Source organism: Vicugna pacos, chromosome 2, assembly GCF_048564905.1.
Source record: "Vicugna pacos chromosome 2, VicPac4, whole genome shotgun sequence".
Lineage (NCBI taxonomy): Eukaryota > Metazoa > Chordata > Mammalia > Artiodactyla > Camelidae > Vicugna > Vicugna pacos.
The window spans coordinates 49,946,278-49,967,741 of NC_132988.1; the positions used below are offsets into that span (position 1 = coordinate 49,946,278).

General features: G+C 36.8%; 1 protein-coding gene across 14 annotated transcripts in view; it reads right to left on the bottom strand.

Annotated features, from left to right (window-relative positions):
- The window catches only part of BANK1 (B cell scaffold protein with ankyrin repeats 1), a 551,109-nt gene that overhangs the window by 202,921 nt on the left and 326,724 nt on the right, over positions 1-21,464 (bottom strand). For all 14 annotated transcript variants that reach the window (XM_072939857.1, XM_072939872.1, XM_072939893.1 and 11 more), the window contains one exon: positions 8,281-8,435. In XM_072939857.1, coding sequence (XP_072795958.1) covers positions 8,281-8,435 — 155 coding nt within the window. The remainder of the gene's footprint in view (positions 1-8,280; positions 8,436-21,464) is intronic.

Consider the following 21,464-nt stretch of genomic DNA (forward strand, 5'->3'; position numbering starts at 1 on the left):
AAATATGATGAATTGTTTTAAATGTCGAATACAGGTGACCCTTGAACAATGCAGGTGTGAGGGGCACCAACCCTCCACACAGCAGAAAATCCCTATATAATTTAAAGTAGGCCTTTCCCGTCCGCAGCACCCGAAGATTCAACCAACTGCAGGTTGTGCAGTACTGGAGTATTCCCAATTGAAGAAAATCCATGTATAAATTGACCCATGAAGTTCAAAACCCCCTCTGTTCAAGGGTCAACTGTAGTTTTAAATCTTACCTAACAGAGATTCTCTGGTTACTCTTTATTTATGATGTGGACCAGTAAAGGGTATTGAGTTACAAATCTAAAGGTTATAAAGGCTATAAATCTAAAAGTTTCAAGACTTTATTAAAGTGAAAAAGCTAAATCTATGTACGTAAGATAAAAAGGTTATCGAAAACATTTTGAAAGTAATCTAGAAAAAAATTAGGGAAAAGAAGATTGGAATTAATACAGAGAAAAGGAAGGAATAAACATTTATTGAGCATCTGTTTTATACTAGGAATTATGATAAGCACTTTTTATATAAAGCTATTTCCTCTAATCCTAATCAAAACACACACACACACACACACACACACACACACCCTAAAGCCAAAAGGGAAGGCTGTTCTTTTTCTCTTTTATGAACAGGGTAACTAATACTGAGTTACATTCTAAACATTAATCAGAACTCTCTAAATTCAAAATCTGTATTCTTCTTTACATTGTGCTGTTTAATGCTTCAAAATAGCCCAAATGAAATATGTTTTTACGATTATCTCAGATATCACCTTTCAAAGCCTTTCTTCAAAGTCAAACTGAATTTCAGTCCCTCACAAAATAAACAGAAACCTCATTTATATGCTCTTATAAAATCGTGTTTACCCGAAAGTCATTAATTTCAAAGTTCTCTTATTTAAATGTTTTCTCCCTAAGCATAAATCACCCACCGATAAAACTTACATTTTTAATGCTTTGTACTAAAGAGTTTCTACAGATATGTTGATGCTACAAAATCATTTCAGCTGAGACACATCCACCTCAGGCATTTTTTCACCAGAGTCTAATGCTCCCACGTATTTGTCCACAGGATATTTTGAACTAAATTCCTCCACACCCTATTAAATTGCATATTGAGAAAAGACCCCACTAGCCCACCTATTGCTCTGGCCCCACACATCTGACACATCGGAGACACTTCCTTGATTCTCTCCCTGTGCCTCCCTGACACACTGGACGCACTGCTCCACCCGAGTCCTGATGTCAGGATACAGCCCCGCCTGGTCCTCACGTCTGACATCTTCTCTTCACAGGACCTCACTTCCAGCGCAGTTCTTTAGTTCCTCTGTTGCTCACCTCCGTCACTTTACTTCAAAGCTTTAATGACTTCCCATTTCACTTGGGCTCAGATCCCCAACATCCTCTGCTTCAAAGTTCTTCGGAGTTCTCCTCCCTGAGTACATCCCTTCTTGTATAACTTTGACCTCTCGCCTTCCAAATTTAGTAGCCTGAGCATCCTCTCCCAGTGTTTATTCACCCAGCAATCTCATTCTCATGCAGGAGTGCCCACACAGGCTGCTTCTTATGCATCAGATGGTCTCCTTAATAGAGGGCAGGACTCCACCTTCCAACCATTTCCAGAGAAGAGGTCTAAACAAAAGATAAGCATACTGACTAGCTCCGAGGCGGCACTCACGCTTGCTTTGTGCCTGGGACCAGCTTCATGGCATGTGACCTCTGCAGCTATACACCCCGCACTTGGAAGGGTCCTACACTTGTTTCAATGTTCTGCTGTCGTAGCTTGAAATCTGATAATTTGAACAAGGGTCCCTGCCTTTTCATTTTGCACCGGGCCCTGCTAATTAGGTCATCAGTGCTGTTTGTATGCAATGTTGGCACGCCCTTTAGTTCTCACTCTCCCTCCAGTTCCCCAGACATATCCTCTCCAACAAGGTCCAACTCAGGTTTGCGAGCCCCCAAGTCCTCCCTACAGCTCAGGCCCGTGAGGAGTTTTACAGCTTCTGAAGGAATCATAAAGCATTCCACACCTGTACTCCTCATTTGACCCTTCTAAGTCATGCCCTCTAGTCTTAATAACTTTTTCATGCCGATGTCTTGGCTTCCTGAGTAGATTTTAAACACCCTGAAGGTATTTTTATTTTTTCATATTATCATGGCATCTTGCAAGAATTCCGTTCATAAGAGCAATCTGTGTATATTTTTAAATTCGGATGGAATAAGCCTGCAAAAACAGGACATTTTTACAATCGAGCATGCCCAGCTCTACTCTTACCCGCCCCAGGACTCGCAGGCTCATCTGCATCTTGCATCTCCATGCATGGAGGGGGCCACTCCCGGAGGGTAGGCCTACCCTTGTCCAGCCCTGTCCTTAATTATTGTGGGCATCTTAATTAAAGATGTGATCATATAGGCACATTTCATTCAATGAAGGAACTGTTAGGACACTCAAACAGTCATACATTTAGTTTTACCAGTGAGGAAGCCTCTATTTTGCTCTCAATCTTTCTGATCCCTTTATTTATCCCTTCTTTGATTCTGAGCACTCAAAGAGGAAGTTACCATAATTATTAGCACTTCCAAACTCCAAAGATTTGCTACATTGGTCACAAACCTTGAGACCTCAATAAAAGGGCTGAAACTTGGCTTATAATCCAACGCATAGATCGTGCAGCTTCTGGTTTGTCAGGGTGGATGTCTTAAGGCTTTAATTAATTATTAAGCACAAGTAATGAAGGATTTTGATCCTGGTGGATCATGTCTGCTTACTACGACTTGTGCACTCAGAACGGTGGCTCTTTTCATATATGTATAACTAACAGGCACGGCTCTACAGGCGTGGGTGCACGGGCCTTAGTAAGCCAGCACCGTGCGAGTTCCCGCAGCGGACCCTGATCCGACCCGCGACAGCAGAACAAGGACTAGGCTATGGCTGTGATTCCAAACCTACTGCTAATTCTCACCTTCATAATCACCTGGGAAGCTTTTAAAGTTCCCAATATCCAGGCCATAACCCAGACCATTTACATCTGAAACTCTGGGAGTAGGATTCAGACATTTTTTTTTTATTGAAATAGTCAGTTTACAATGTTGTGTTAATTTCTGGTATACAGCATAACGATTCAGTTATACATACATACATATATATTCTTTTTCGTATTCTTTTTTCATTATAGGCTATTACAAGATATTGAATATAGTTCCCTGTGCCATACATTAGGACCTTGTTGTTTATCTATTTTATAAACAGTAGTTAGCATATGCAAATCCCAAACTCCCAATTTTACTCCCCCCGCCACTTTCCCCCCTGGTAACTGTAAGTTTGTTTCCTATAGACATTATGACTTTTTAAAAGCTCCCCTAGCAGTCCCTGTAAGCAGCCTAGTTTGAGAACCACTTGGTTAAAGGGAAAAAAACATCTTGTCCTTATTGTAAAACCCTACCACCAAAGGGGTGATGTATCACAACACATTTCTGGCATTGAAACACACAATAATCTTTCGCTACTTTTACTGTATTTCTCAATTAAACCACAGGATCAGACTTTAACTTAAGGTTGGTTACCAAGAACTAGTGTGTGACTTGGTATCAGAAATAAGTCAGCAGTGCTGTTAGTGTCTGTGTATCGTCTTAAACTGCAGCCAGCGTCATCAAGGAATGAATGGGTAGGAGGTAATCTCTGAGGTTACTGTATGGTGCCCACAGGCCTTTAAGAGCCATACCTCTTCACATCCTCTCAGTCTCTCTAGATTTATTGATTACATAATCTGCAGTCTGCACAGATTTGGGTTTGGAGATTCATATTATGGTTGCAGCCACTGAGGTATACATCAATAAAGGTAAAATAAAATAAAAGCCTTTATTAGGGAGTATGCCATGTTCTAGCATTCAGATAGAAAAACAATTCAATGAAATTAATATAGATCCAAACGTGGATAAAGCCCCTTAAAAGGCCTTTTGTGGTTATACTGCAACTTTAAGAATTAAATTTGCTCAAGCCATCAGCACGTGACCAGATCACTTTTAAAAATATATTTGTCTTATCAGAACAGTAGCAGTGGTAGAATAATACAAAAATAAAGAGAGAGCAGTTAGCTTTCCTAAAGGAAGTAAGAGGTTTTGGGTGGAGAAAAGCTGAGGCTGCAGCCAATTCTACCAAAAGGAATAACATATTGAAGTCCTGCCCACACAGATAAAACAAGATGAAGAAAGTAAGCTCCCTCTTAACTGCGCTTGAGGATGGTGCTACAGAAGAAGCCAGGTAGAGGCCACACCTGGACCTGTGATGGTGCTCACAGAAGTAACAGGAGAGGCAGGGGCATCCGAGGGCAAACCACAGGACGTCCGGGTGGGCCTCTAAGGAAAATATTCATATGCTCCCTCTTAAAACTTCAGATAAAACTCACTTAAAAAGTGACTGAATCACTGCTCACAGATGACGCAGCTCCACCAGGAGATCAGAGGACAACGGGCCGGGCTGCAGAGATGCCTCTGATGAAGGGCTCTGACTCCTTGGTGCCGTTATTAGGTGATCTGAAGGTGCCCTAATACTTAAGGGGCATGAATGTATCTCTGTCATCTGAGGCAGGATTTAACCTTGGCACCATTCATACTTTTGGAGCAGAGAAGTTGCTGTCATGGGAACTCCCTGAGTACCACAGGAGGTTTAGCAGCACCCTTGGCATCCACCCACTAAAGGCAAGTAGCAATCCCCTAGTTATGACAAGCAACTCTGTCTGCAGACTTGGCCAAATAGCCCCCGGGGAGAAGGGGCCAGATCTCTGCCAGACGAGAACGGCTGCTCTGAGGAAATCTGCCTGAGAAGTGAATGAGCCTGGGACTTTGGCGTAAATGCACAGCAAAGGGAAAGGAAGCTAGCGAATAGCGAATAGTTCTGGTTTAGATGTTACTCCAATGGAAGAATGCCTCTCAGGTGGATTATTCATCAGGGACAAAACTGCGTAAGATTCATTTGTGAACAATGGACGTGTCTGCCACACTTACAATTCACTGACTTCATATCTTTCAAGATCAGTTACCCTACAGGACAAAACCAAGAGGAATATGCTAGAAAAAAAAATATCTTGGCCCACAACAACAAAAAAGCTTAACAAATACTAATAGAGAACAAAGTTTGCTAATCCTAGAACAGGTAAAAGAAGAGGCCAAGTTAAGCAGCAGATTTAAGCTGTTAAAACTCATTTAGGTATTTCCTAAAAAGACAGGGAATAACTTACATAAATAGAACACTGGAGGCACATGTTCTGGTGCATGAAAAAAACTGTGGAAGAAGAAATATTTTCTGCTGTTTTTAAAGTGGCATAAGATTTTCAAGGTCGAGGAAATCTGAAATCCATGGAAAGAACAATGCTGGGAAAGATGAGGAGGCAGAGGGGTCAAAACTGCCAGGCCCCCTGGGGTCAAAAGCAGCAGCAGCACTACCTGCTGCCTCAGTCAGACCACCTACTAACGCTGACTCTCCGGAGCAGAGGAGGGAGCAGGGAGAACACGTCTCTAGGGGCAGGTCCGCAGCCCCATGCGATTCCACAGCAAGGTGTATCAGGAGGGATTTAAATGAACTCGCTATTCATCAGAGAGAATGAAGATGATGTCATTAGATCGAACCAGTCAACTCAGTGCCAGGATGCTGGAAACACAAAACTGTAAAGGGGGCATTCACAGACTCTGAAGATACAGGGTGCGAAGAGGCATATCTCAAATTAAGACCCGGTAACTGGCAATGATAGTCTTGTAAATTTCAAGATTTCATAAGATAGCAGGGAAGTCTCAAATATCACTTCCTGGGAGAGTAGGTCATATTCCTGAGAGATCTCTATCTACCTAATATAATATTTGGAGGACTTCTCAGAAATAAGTTCAAAGGTTGTGCTTTCAGGCAATTGACACAGACTGAACTGAACGTTATCCTGGCAAATATGATACATGATTTTCACTTATTTGGATACAAATGATCTTTCCTGTGTTGCTTGGAAATTGGTACATGGATTCAGCCTGTACTAAAATCTAGGTTCTGAGAACACAAGATTTTGACTGGGATGACTCTTTTTGGTCCAGGGGTTAGTTTATTTCAAACTTTTTAGTGTGTGACGCTGGTGCAAAAATAATCTTATGTGAACTTTCAACTCTTAGGATTGTTTAAAAAGTGGAGAAAGATTTCGAATTGAAATAATTTAGCTTCAGAGTGTCTGAAAAAATTATTTCCATATCAATAAAAGACAGCCAACAATTCTGCTATAGAAAGAACCCTGATCCTACCCAGTTATCTGAGCAAGCTATCTCTGATTGGAGGGCAGTGGGGTTTAATTTTTGGATTTTGATTTCTCTACAAATTTAATAATGGAAAGGTTTTATGTTGTTCAACTTTTACTCTTGCAGATATTTTTAAAAGCAGATATTTAGACACATTGCATAATTCTTGGTGAGCAATTTTTAGTTCCAGAGGGTTTTTTCTTTGACTTTACCTACTTGGAAATAGTTTTCATTTCTCTTTTGTTACAGCCTCTTCTATTTATTTCTGTCTCTTCCATTATTTCTGATTCAGTAGGAGCTACTGTTTCTGATTATTGGCCTAATCTCCCTTCCTTAAGTAGGTTGTAAGTTTTCCTTGCCTGATCCTCTGTCTCGGCTCCCTCAAACCTGTTCAGGTTCCTGGGATCTCTAAGGCAGTGTCAAAGAAGTCTTTGTTCCTCTGGAACTGAAAACATAATAACTTAAAACCAGTGATTCTCCTGCTTGGGCATGGCGTCTGGGGGTGAGGGAATTAAGCTTTGCCTACTGAATAGAATGTTCAGCTTCTCCCAGGACTGCTGGAGCCATCGGGATTAGGTCATTCTCTCCCCAAAGATGCCTCCCAGTAAGCAGACAAGTGCTGCTCCTGTCACTTAAATCTGCTGGCTGCTACCCAAAGGATCTTTCACGCAACTCTCAAGGTTCCCCTGGATCTATGACTCTTCCTGCTCAAGCACACCATGGACACTGAGGGCCAGCATCTTTTTTTTTTTTTAACTTATTCATTATTATTATTATTTTTAATTGGAGTATAGTTGATTTACAATATTGTGTTAATTTCTGGTGTATAGCATAGTGATTCAGTTACATATACGTATATATACACATATATACACATACATTCTTTTTCATTATAGGCTATTAAAAGCTACTGAATATAGTTACCTATGCTATACAGTAGGTCCTTGTTGTTTATCTATTTCACATATCATAGTTTGTATCTGCTAATCCCAAACTCCTAATTTATCCTTCCTCTTCCCCTTCCCCCTTTGGTAACCATAAATTTTTTTCTTCTATGTCTGTGAGTCTGTTTCTGTTTTGTAAATAAGTTTATTTGTGTCATTTTTTAGACTCTACATATAAGTGATATCATATGATATTTGTCTTTCTCTGTTTGGCATACTGAAGTATGACTTAATTAGTGTGATAATCTCTAGGTCCATCCATGCTGCTGCAAATGGCATTGTTTCACAGACAAGACATGGAAGCAACCTGAATGTCCATCAACAGATGACTGGATAAAGAAGTTGTAGTATATTTATACAATGGAATAGTACACAGCCATAAAAAGAATGAAATAATGCCATTTGCAGCATCTTTTAATTGTCTGAAGATTACATAGACTGAGTTTCTGATCAAGCTCTAGAAGTAGGCTTATTTTAGTAGTTCAATACAGTGAAGACTTAGGAGGAAGAAATGTCAGCAATATGTATTCACAGAATCACCTTCTGAGAAATCCACTCCCCAGAGTATTATACTTTTATTCCCAAAGGGACCAGTTTTTCTACACTTATGATAGTTCTACTTTATAATGTAGGTCTTTGATACATATTTTATAATTGAAAAATTAATAGTCCTAAAAAAATAAGTATTTTCAAATTCAACAGTGTATTTCCCTTTATGAAAATAAAACCTTTAATCTAGTTAATATGAATCCAGCTTTCCTTTAAATTGCCTGATACATAGAGCAATTGTAAATGTGTTTGCAATATTTTAAGTTACTTTTAATAAAATTACCCTTTCATATATGTTTCAATCCTCAATTATTCAACAAATGTGTATCACATGTCTACTAACTAGACATTGTTCTGGGTTCTGAGGACACGGCCATGAACAAAGTAGATAGAAATGTCACTATGTTGAAGCGTCCAGTGTTAGTTACATTCTAGTGCATGCAGTACCCATTAAAATATTATGGCCACTTAAATAACAAGCCATCTTTACTGACCTCACATGGAACTTCAGCAGGAAGTACCACTGCCTGGGGTCTGGTGCTTCTTGAAGCTTCTGATAATTCTTCACTTACTTTTCTCTCACTTGTTTGCTCAGAATGTTTCACTGTTAGGTCTGTTGAAATATTGACCTCAAAGTAGTCATCAGAACCTAGAGAAAAATTCATGATGTAGGTTATAACATATCTAAAGCCATATTATTTCCTCTATTGTTATAAAGACTAATTGATGAACAGTTGATTTAATTAATATATGGTACAACCAAACTGAGTTTAAGACAGCTAACATGATTGAACCAATGTTAATAATTAAAATAATGCATCATAATTTAACTAGTAATATAAGCTTAACTGCTAAACTAAATCAACTACATAATAATATATTCACCCACTAGTTAAATGCTTTCCCTCCCAAAACCCAAATACTAATATTTTCTCTTAATATTAAAATAATAAATCTGAAAAATATGAAACTCTTTTCAATGACTATAATTAAGAAACTTTATTCATTTTACATTAGAACAAATTAAATCAGAACAATTATTTAACCATTACATATATTTCTAATTTTTAAAAACAAAAAGCATAACTAGAAGACAGTCACTAAATAAACTAGCATTTCTATGAAACACTAGTTTAATAGTGAAATATTCACGTTGATCAAATGTTAATGTATTCTGTGGAAAAAGCATCCTGTGTTAAATAAATTGGGTTTCTTTATGGCGGTATTACTAGGAACACTAAATTATGCAGATGTGAATTTTGAATCTCAAAGAAGGGGGAAATGTGATTTTTTTAAAAAAAATTAACATTTAGCAATTAAGCATTCAGTCTCAATCATTAAAACATTTTTCTCTCTTTAAGGAAAAAAACTGTGTTAAGAGAGACAGACAGTATTTTTACTACTCAATGTTTCAAAGCCCAAAGCATTTCATTAGGGCACAGAACCAATAGGACTGAAACCAAGGCTCTCCCAATTAAAGACTTTAACAACTGTCAACTTTTACACCAAAAACCTGTCACTTAAATCCCCAAAGAAGGGAACTGAAGAAGAGGAAAGCAGCGCCTGACAGCTAGAAGCTGGCCTGATACTGTGTGAAGGCCTTGCTGTTGCTGGGAGGTGGCCTCCTGTTCTGCTATTAAACACCCACAATCTCACAGAACATCACCGTCAGACAAGGCCACTCTGTCACTATGATGGATCAAGTCAGAAATCAGAACACTTTGCAACCATGTCTGAATCCAGGCAAAAACGTGAACATCATCCAAACCACAAAATAACCAAATATCCCGAATCCCGGCTCCTGTGAGTGCTGTTTGTTTACCGAGTCCAGCCTCAGCCTCTTTTCATTTCTCCTGCCTTCCACGTGGCCTAATCAACTCCTCCCAGTTTGCCGGGGATCTTTTTTTTTTTTTTGGTGTGGGCATGAAAAATGCTATGTCCCAGGAACCTCTCTCCCATTTTCAAGCATACTGGAATAGTTGGTTCCCCTGCTTCTGAATTAGAGTCATTAATACACCAAATCATAAAATTACACCTGCTTTTTAACTCAAGCAAGCTATAGCAAAGCCCTGCTTCCTTAAACCACTTAACACAACCCTAAATCCTACAGTAAGTCTTTTTTTTTTTTTCAAGTTACTAGAGATATGTAATATGTACTGTGCAGGAATGGCCCATTGTCTACTCTTAAAATTTAGTAAGTTTCAAAACTATACTGAAAATGTTTTAATCTTCCTTTTTTTAACATTTTTATTGATTTATAATCATTTTACAATGTTGTGTCAAATTCCAGTGTTCAGCACAATTTTTCAGTCATTCATGGACATATACACACTCATTGTCACATTTTTTTCTCTGTGATTTATCATAACATTTTGTGTATATTTCCCTGTGCCAGTAAGTCTTTTCTTAATACAGTCTTACTAAGATGCTCCACGGTTCTCCATGGTGTGCCTTCTCTTCATTGCAACTAGTGAAAAAAAAAAACAATTAATGGACAGGTGTGTTCCTAGCGGTCTTTAGCTAAAGGAAATTGACAGGATAAAAAGGAAGAAGCGTCAAAGGCAATATAGATAAAGGTGGCTAGAATTTTGGTCTCATTGCATCCAAAAAGTGAAGTCACCAGTTTCATACAGGTAATCCTATCAGAAAAGTAGAGTAACAAAAGAGATGTCCTCGAGGGAGGAGCTGGCTCTATGCCACATCTAAGAAGGAGAATGTTTTGTTTTATTTTTTCTATCTTATGAAAGTTGCAGAATAAAAGTACAGAAGCACCTGGGATTTCCAGATTCTCCCACTGGTCTTGCTAGAAATGAAATGAAAAACAGCCTTTACTTCTCTAATGATTTAAAACACTTCCATAAGCAGTGTCATTTTCTCTCTCTCGCTCTCCCCTTCTCCCTCTCTCTCCACAAACCTGCACACCAACACACACACACATCCAAAAAAGAGTGAAAGGTTATACAGAGCTGGTTTAATCATTTTGTGAATTGATGAAAACATAAGGAATCATTTTATTTAATACATCTTAAAAGGCGTTAAGTTATTCCACCACAGCAGTATCTATGACATTTTCTGCTAATTCATCTGTGGTATGAAGAAGAGATATTTTCTTTACCCTGAGGACATAATCATGAATGTACAAAAGACCTATCTCTATGAATGTTCACAGAAGCACTATTTATAATGCAAAAAAAACAGGAGCAGTCTAAACAATAAAGGACCAGACAAAAATACATAATGTGATAAAAGATATTGTCGCTAACTGCTCAGCTTGATAAAGACTATCTACCAAAAACCTCCAGCTAACATAATTCTTAATGTGGAAAACTTGATGCTTTCCCACTAGGATCATGTTTAAGGCAAGGATGTATCCTCTCACCATTCCTTTTCATTATCATATTGGAAGTCCTTACTAATTCAATTAAAGCAAGAAAAGGAAATAAAAGGTATACATATTGGGAAAAAAGAAATAAAGCTGACTTTGTTGTGATGACATGATTGTGTATATAGCAAATCCAAAGGAATTAACCAAGAAATTCCTAGAACTAATAAGCGTTTATAGCTAAGTTGCAAGATATAAAGTGAATATACAAAAAGCAATTGCTTTCCTATATACTAACAAAAAACAAATGGAATCAGAAATTAAAATGGAATATCATTTAAACATTACCCCCCAAAATGAAATACTAAAGTATAAATCTAACAAATTATGTACAATATCTATATAATGAAAACTACAAAACTCTGATAAACAAAATCAAATCAGAATTAAATAAATGGAGAGATAGTCTATGTTCAGGGATAGAAAAACTCAAGTGTCAAGATGTCTTTTCTTCTCAACTTGATCTACAGATTCAGTGCAATCAAAGTCAAAATCTCAGCAAGTTCCTATACAGATATGAACAAACTGATTCTAAGGTTTATATGTAGAGGCAAGAGATCAGAATAGGCAGCCTAATACTGAAGGAGAAGAACAAAGTTGGAGAATTGACACCTCCCAACATCAATACTTATTATAAAGCTGCAGTAATCAAGAGTGTGTGACCTTAGCAAAAGAATAACCAAATAGGTCAACAGAATAGAATAGAGAGCCAAGAAATAGAATTACATAAATACAGTCAATTGATCTTTGACCAATGAGCAAAAACAATACAATGGAGCAAAGCCAGTCTCTTCAACAAATGGTGATAGACAACTACATACCCACATGCAAAAAAAAAAAATGCATCTAGATACAGACCTTAAAACCATAACAAAAATTAATTGAAAATGCATCATAGACCTATATGTATAATGCAAAACTATAAAACTTCTAAAAGATAATATAAGGGAAAATCTAGGTGACCTGGAGTATGGCAATGCATTTTAAGATATAATACCAAAGTCATGATCCATGAAAGAAATAATTTAATTTAACTTCATTAAAATTAAAAACTTATGTCTACAAAAGACAATATCTAGAGAATTAAAAGATAAACCATAGGCTGGGAGAAAATATTTGCAAAAGACATTTAGTAAATGACTGCTCCCCAAAATTTATAAAGAACTCAAATTTAACAGTAAGAAAATGATCAAATCAATTTTAAAATCAGCCAAAATGTGTAACAAACACCTCACCAAAGAAGACATACAGATAGAAAATGGGCATATGAAAAGATGCTCCACATTGTACATCATCAGGGAAGTGAAAATTAAAACAACAATGAAATAGCACTGTACATCTGTTAGAATGGTCAAATTTGACAATACCAAATGGTACCAAGGATGTGGAGCAAGAACTCGCATCCATTGCTAGTGGAAATGCAAAATGGTACAGCTATTTTGGAAGATGGTTTAGTGGTTTCTGACAAGACTAAACATACTCTAACCATGCAATCCAGCAAATGCACCCCTTGGTATTTACTCAAATGAGTTGAAAACTTATGCCCACACAAAAATCAACACATACATATTTATAGCAGCTTTATTCATAATTGCCAAAACCTGGGAGCAATCAAGATGTCCTTCAGCAGGTGAATGGACAAACTGTGGTACATCTATACAATGAAATATTCAGCACTAAAATGAAATAAGCTATCAAACAATGAAGACAGTATGGAAAAACCTTAAATGTGTATTATTAAGTGAAAGAAGTCCATCTGAAAAGGCCACACACTGTATGATTCCAATTATATGACATTCTGGAAAAGGCAAACCATAGACAGTAAAAAGATCTGGGGTTGCCAGGGGTCTAGTGCGGAAGGGGAAGGAAGGGTGAATAGGCAGAATACAGAATATTTTGGGGGCAGTGAAAATTCTCTAGTATTGATACCACTAATGATATATGTCATTATACATTTGTCTAAACCCATAAATTGTACAATACCAAGAGTGTAACCTAAGGTAAACTATGGACTTCGGGGGATTATGGTGTGTCAATGTAGGTTCATTCTTAAATGGTAAAAAACGGTAAAAGAAAAAAAAATGTACCACTGTGGTGAGTGATGTTGATAACTGGGTGGCTTGCATGTCGTTGAAGATGGGAGGCAGCAAGTATATGGGAAATCTCTGTATCTCCCTCTCAATTTTGCTGTAAACCTAAAACTGCACTTTAAAAATATTTTTAAAGTGTACATATACAGAACTATGTGGTAGAAATTCAAGACAAATTCTTAAATGCATAAGAATATCTATATATACCTGAAATATCAAGATTCTTGATTCTGGCTGGTGGGTTATGGGTAATTTTATTATATATATGTATTACTAATAATATCAATTATTAATACCAATATACATAATACATTTTCTTGTTTTCTATAATAGAATGAATGAGTCGATCAAGATTACAGACTGAGCACATGTTTCTTCACCCCTCCTCTACAATATGTAAATGAAACTACAGAAAAGATTACTTTCTTTATATATCATGACATAAAAACGGGTAGGAAGCACTGCTCTGCAGATCATATGTGAAATAACCCAGCTTATCACTAATCACCTCTATGTTCAGGTGATCTAAGCAATCCCCCAAAATACCATCTGGAATAAAGGTGATTGTCTTCTTTTAAAATAAATATCATACTAGAGGGAAAAATCACAGATATCCTAAGGCAAGATAATTTTGTATGATTTTCTTAACCACCAATAAAAATCACATTCAAAATAATAAACATTATAAAATAGTTAAGCATTAGAAAATAAATTTTCCTTTATGAATTAAGTTGCAAAATCTGTAATAGATTTAATTTTCAAAATGTATCATATTTTTTGCAAAGTAGAAATCTTTTAATGCTATTTTTTCAAAAAATAAAAATTTTAGTTTAGATTTTTATATTTTGTTTTTATTTATTTGTTAACTGATTAAATCCTCATTTGGCATGAGGACAGATTTTCTGATAACTAACAAAACTAGGTGAAGACTGAAAAATGGTAGAATCTTTTATGCTATCATACTTGAACTGCTTTCATTATAGTGATCTGATGAAAAAACAAGTTATTCCTCAATGCCCAATGACCCTTCAAATTCATCAATAGCTAACAGACAAAGCAAGGTTCAGGTTTCATCATAAATGATTTGGAAAAGAGAGAGAGGGGCAAACAACAAACTGCAAGATATATGTTTACTGCTAAAAAAATCTTCATCTTCTCATGCAACCTTGGGAAAAGTACTATGCACTGTAAGCTTCAATTTCCTCAATTATTGAATGCAGTAAATAATGACTTCCTTGTTGGATGGTTTTGATTACATTTAATAACATGCATGTGTCAGGCCTAGGATAGGCACTCAATATTAGCTTCCTTCTCTTTTTCCTAAGTTCTGATATCAAATTCAGTAAAAGCAATGTTTTTTACTTTGGAAAGATCATAAATTCATCTTTATCAGTTTGTATATTCAACTATGATTCAGAAAGGACTGTAACATTCTCCTGGAATTTCAATACTGAACATCGTTTTTGCCAAATTTATAATTTAGTAAGTGATTCTATAATTACAGTGTAGCTCATTTTATTAAGTATGCTTAAGGCAGTATGGATTCTAGCATGCTTTTCTGGGGTTTTAAAGTCATACCAAAGATCACAGCACTCCCCACCACTCGGATAAGTAAACAGGCATTTCTCCAAGAGGCAAAGGAAACAAACTGTACAAAAAGATGTAATGTTTACTAATCTTTTAGTCTAGTCCTCTGCTTTCTTAAACAATTTTTGTTGTCTGTGATGCATTGTAAGGGACACAAAAATAAGAAATATTTCATTCAACGCTCTGTCCAAAGAAAAATAACAATAATAGAACTTCTTACCTAACAAATATATATAAAAATGAACATACTCAATATAGCCAAGCAAATGTTGGCTTCCAATAATAAAAATATAAAACTACTTTGTTTTAAACACCCACATTTATCCTGGCATTCTAACTGCACAAACTCTACCAGCTAAAGTTTTCTCAAACGCTAGCATGAATGTATATTTATATTTTACTCTTGGTACTTTAGTCTTTTAATTTTAGTTCATAACATGCAAGGATAATTCCAAGGCAGAGTGTATGTAAGGAGATGCTGTTTTCAGTGGACTGTGTGTTCCATTTTCACTTGCATTTCCATTTCATTATGTTTATTATATTTTCTCCTTTTTTCCTGCCTTTTCCCCTTCTTTTATTTCATCACCCATTACCCACTCTTCCTTTAAGCTGCCTTTCCACCCACCTCTTGGTGAAACTTGCTACAAAGAAATCATACAATATCTTGCAACTCAAGAGTGTGCTGTGCTCTTCAGACCAGCAGGTTATTAGACATGCACACTCCCAACCACCACCCTAGACCTGATGAATCAGAATCTGCTTTTTAAAAAGATCCGAAGTGATTTGAATGCACACTGAAGTCTGAGAAGCAGTGTGCAGTACCCATTCATACCTCAGTGTGATAATTTTCCATAACATTATCATAGCATGAGGCATTAACCAAAATCATATCATGTATTTATCTGTTTCCCTGTTTCCTGTCCATCTATCTAGAATGCAAACTTTCGAAGTAAAGCAATTCAGGTTTTTTTTCTCCCCATCTATATTTCCAGTGAATAGGTCCTTCAACATAGTAGATGCTCAATAATTATGTATGTAGACATGATAACAAGATACTATGTAATTATGTGCATAGCAGATGCAAATATTTGTTGCCCATTTTGTGATTGAATAAATCCATGCCTAGCTTGTTTTTTGTAGGGGGAAGACTGAGTGGCTTGTGTCTGAAGGCCAGGAATTTGTTCTATCTACCACATTCTGCCTGTCTTAAGGGAGCACATGTGCACTTCAATCAGTATAACCCTGAAGACGGGAACTGAACAAGGCTAGAGAAAACCACCAAGGCTCAGAAAGTACTAAGCTTGCCTCTTTCTCTCCTACACATTTTCATTGCTTACTCTTTCTGACAGTTAGTTGCCAAGGCAGTATCAGCATGACCTATGCTATCGACAGTTATTTCCTGCAACCGGATATATGAAGCACTTAGATGAAGGAACTGAAAGACCAATTAATGAAACAAACCCTAATTATATCCTTTCTGAAGTTCAACATGTATCCACGAGGATCCCTTTCAGCAGATTGCCCAGAATGAAATAAAATCAAGATCTATTGACTAAGATTACAAACGAAAACTGCCCGTTGGATTTTCAATTATTGCCTTTAATAAATGACATAGTAAAGTTTTGAATCCATTTTAGTTGCTATAGTTTTGAAGTCTAGACTCCAAGAAAAATTTGTGTATGAACCTATCATTCCAAATTTGAGTGCTAAATTATACATGGGCCATGTAATTCATGAATAGGGAAATGAGTTTTTGTGGTCTTACAAAATATTCCATTGAAATACTTAAGGCATGACAATGTGCACTGGGCCCAGACATATTCAACAATTTACCAGTTCCATTCTTACAATTAAGAAAGAAAAAGCATAGATTAATCTGAATACAGATTCGTAAAATGTACGGTTTGAGTAGTGTTCAAATGAAGCTGTAATAGCATGAGACAATTTTTGTTATAATATTGACTGACTAAACAAGCATATATAGGTACATATGTGTAGATATATGCACATATATATGTATTATATATATGTGATATATATACTATATATGTGTATATATAATATAAGAAAAATTTACTGTTATGTTAACAGTGATTATTTCTGTGAGGTGGGAATAAAATTCATTCTCAAAATTTTCTTCTTCATTCTTTGTAATTTGCACTGGACTTTTAACAACCCATAAATATTGCTTTTCTGAACAATTAGACAAAAAGAATATCATTAAAAATTATTAATCATTTTTACTGGGTGAGAGGATAGCAACAATTCCGTTTTTCATAATCAGATTTATGTATTTTTACATAAGTAATAAATATTTATTATGTATTAGAACACATAAGTACCATTTCCTAGAGATAACCCTACTTAACTTTTTGATAAATATCTTTCTAGTCTTTGTATGAAGAATGCAAGTGCATATTTTTGAAAAACTAAAATAGGAAAATCTTATATGTATTTATATTATTAGGTGCATTAATGATGCTTTATATTCAGTGGCTCTTTGCAATCAAGATTTTCACATACACTCTATTTGATTTTGAATACATACTTAAAATTATAATCCCTTTTCAATGCTAGATTACTGAATTTCAGACAACCATTTAAATCTATTTATAGTTTTTAAATTCTGAGTCATAAACTATTTTTCCCCCATAAATTGTTCAGCCAAATAGAATCTTTTATTCCTCTTATAATGTACTTCAAAGCTGAGAAGACAAACAGGGTTTATCAAACAGGTTTAAAAAATTAAATGTAAATACAATTTAACCCAGGAATAAGGTAATAGAACCCTAAGTGGTAAATTCAACAGCAAAATCTGAAATTTTGCAAAGTAAATGATGAGGATCTTCTGGTCCTTGGATAGAAAATAAAATTTCAGTATTGTTTAGAAAATGATTCGTGCTTATTTTCCTCCTAATAAGCTTTAAGTAGGTTAACTAGGGACGAGGGAGACATTACTTTCTTTGTGCATGTTCACCTCCGCTACCCAGCCGGGAACACTAGGGCCAGCAGCACACGTCAGTTCAGCTGATGACCACTGGGAGGATCAGGTATTCAGGCTGGCTTCTCAGAAGTGGGCTCGAACTGCACCACGGGGAAAAGGAGAGAGAACATTCTAGTCACTGGAGCCAGGCTCGACCAGTCTTCCCTAAAATCTCCATGAGACTGAGCAACTGACTATCTTGTTCATTGTTGAACACATGATCGGTGCCCAAAACTTATTTGCAAAATGAATGAGTGATTACATTTCAACTGGAGCTGCCTGCAGGATATGAGATAAGGAAAAGTGGATTGAGTGGAAAAGTGAGAGCCTCTCTTTGTGAAGAAATCTGTCTGTAACTGTCATCCCTTTGAGACTCAGGGAACCATCCATATTAATGACAACTTTAATGTTTCTGTTTTTGGTGTTGCCTTCAGTGCAGGTATTTACACACAGCTACAGATCCTAGTGTTTCAGGAGAATACAGGGTGGTCCCCACAGGGGAGCAAGAGCAAGACATATGTGTCTGCTCTCCTCAACAGCTCAGCAGAGAAGGGCATCGGCCTCCGGAGTGGCTAGACTTTGTGAATGACCCAGTGGCTGAGAGGAGAGGAGGGCAGATACTCCAAGGAAGAGAGCAGGAGCCTAGAAAGACCACAGATGGTGAGGCAGGCTCGTCCTTCTGGAATGCCTAATGAGAGGTCTCTGTCCTCGGAAAGATTAAGAGAAAGAGGCTGCACATTTGAATTACCTGAAGTTAAATAACAATAGAGTTGCTTTTTCATTTCCATGAATGATTTAATTAAGTAATAAAAGCATGAAAGAAATTAATACAAGAATATTACCTTTCACTTCAAATCCCACACCTTTGCCACTGGACTTTAGCTTCTCTTCAATTGCCAGTGAGTGACTACATTATTTTAGCAAGTAGATCTAAGGCCTGACCTTTCCCCTGCCAATATAACAAAGCTAACCATAAATTACTGGAATGTTTTTACATTTTGTTTGTTTGTTTGTGGGGAGAGGTCATTAGGTTTATTTGTTTATTTGTAATGGAGAGACCAGGAATTGAACCCAGGACCTCTGCATGCAAAGAACACACTCCATTAGCCTATACCCACCCCCTTTGGAATGTTTTTAGTGATGATGTCTTCTAGCTTAGCAAATCAACGAGAAGCTACAGCCAATTCACTGGCTAAAAGGAAAAGAATTTTAAATAGAGGTTTGTTCTAAAATGAATACCCATGATTTTTACTAACAAACTTTCTTAGGAAGATTAATTAATAACAGCTAAAAACTGCTGAACATTTACTATGTGCTAAGTACTGTTCTTAGTGCTTTGCATATATTAGCACAAAATTAATGTTTTGTGACGTTCACAGCTCCATGAGGTAGATGCTAATATTATCCTCATTTTATAGATTAACTCAGTGATTCTTTGAACTGAGGTACCCAGTATGTACCAGAGGAGCCTTCCTTCCCAGGACTTGCAAGCTAAAGGTGGGGAGGCAAATAATACAGGTGTAAAATACGGAGCAGAGCAGATGCTGGCAAGTGCTAGGAAGATAATTAAAGCTAGGAAAGGCCGGTGGAGAGTTCAGGGAGATAGGGAGGGACGTGATGTTTTAAACGAGGAAAATAAGGGTCTAAGCAAAGAATGAATTCTCCCAAGGTCACACAGCTAGTTATTGCTGAAGTCAGAGAGGAACTAGCTAGTCAGACTTCAAAGACCCATAATCGCCGCACTAGACTGTTTCTCCACCCACAGTTAAGTCCCTGCATATGACAGTCAATTTATCACAGGAATGATCTGAAAGAATCAAATCACACCATTTTCAGAGCTGTTAAAAACAACATATGGCCCAAAACGCCAGAGAAAATGTCTAAGGCATTAATTCTTATGGTAACATAAAATTATACTCCATGTGACATTAAACTGATGTTGCAGTTAGGACGGCTAATTTACACAGAAAGGGCAATTTAGGTGTGAGTGTATACGTTTACTAGTCTTTTGGCTCACTGAATTATCTCACAAGAACGTTTTATATTACAAAGAAGTCCCAGCGATGGTCTGCATCTTGTTGGATTGACTTTCACCGCCAGAGAAAATGACTCTTTATAGTGCCAAACATGTGGGGTCACTGTCAATAGGTAATGATGATTCTTCTCAGTTCAAATTGGATTTGAAGGAGCAGATACAGTTCTGATTTTTTTCCTTCAAGTATCTTCAAATTCTTTACAATTTTCAAGAGTAAAACATGAACTTTAATATCAGACTTTTTTGGGTATTTTTTTAAAAAAAATGTCCAGCAGGATTTTACACATTTTAAATAGTAATCAACATCTTAAACTGGTATCTAAGACTATTTCCATAAAATACCAAGGACTCTGTGTACCTGGGGATTTTACTTTAACTTCCAAATTAAATAGGAAGTAAATAATTCTAGGATGTGTTATAGTTTTTAGTTTCATATTTTCATGTGACTAGACAAAATGACTTTGCAATTGTCTGCTTCTGTATAAAAGCAGCCTTTTAAAGGATACTTTCATTTTCTTTCATTCTTTCAGAAATATTACATACAGGCATAACCTTTTTTCAACTTGAATAAAAATCATAGAAATTGAGTCTATATACCTTTGGGGCAGAAATCAGTTTTGTTCCCCCCCTCCTTTTATTCAGTGAGATATACTAAATGAGAGAAGACGCTGTAGTTAGGCCTAGGGAAGTTTTCCTTGGGACTCACTTTGTTGACAGATAAGACCCTAAATGAAGTCTTTTTGGGTTGGAGTGAAAATAGGAGGTAATATGTATTCAGTTCAGATTAAGTCTTAAGTACCTTGGGTAGAGATTTCTATACATAATCATATTTGATTCTCACAATTGTCCTAAAATGTATACTATTATTTTCTCATCTTACTGATAAAGAATAGAGTTTTTAAAAAGTTAAAGAAATTGCCATAGGTCACAGAGCTGGAAGAGCTGGACTTAAATCCACGAGTATCCAACTCCAAACCCTGGGCTCCTGGCCACAGAGGTATACTTTCCACTGGAGGTAACAGACCCTTGGCTGATCCACTGACATCTTGCCAGTCCCCAGACTTACACACAAGAAGTTCCAGCAAGTTGGCCTTATCAGCAGACCTGCTTCTGTTAAGAGTGAAGAAGAGCCCTAATGACCCACGCGTGACAATGCTCTCCTCTCACTGGAGCCATTCCAATCTCCCAGTCCCTGAACATAACCACAATCTTTCATTCATTCACATATGCTCTTTTCCTTTTCCTACTGTGCCTAGTCTCATTTTTCCTCCTAATTAATTTTCAAGACTCCCATCAGGGGTTGCTCCTGGTGGAAGAACTTTCCCAGTTTCCCCATGATCATAGCTCTTTGGATACACTATACTTCATTAGAAAGTATCACATGGATCAGATTATTTATATGTTATTTGTTTTCCTGTCTAGATAGTGGGCTCTTGATAGCAGAAACCGATGACCATTGTTTCTACCTCAACTCTAAGTAACTACTAAAGGCCTGACACATACCAAAGGCCTGGCTCAATAAATGCAAGTTGGCTAAAACCATTATTTAGTGAAAACGGAACCAAGCCAAAGGAAAACACATGTATTCCAAAGGAGTAATT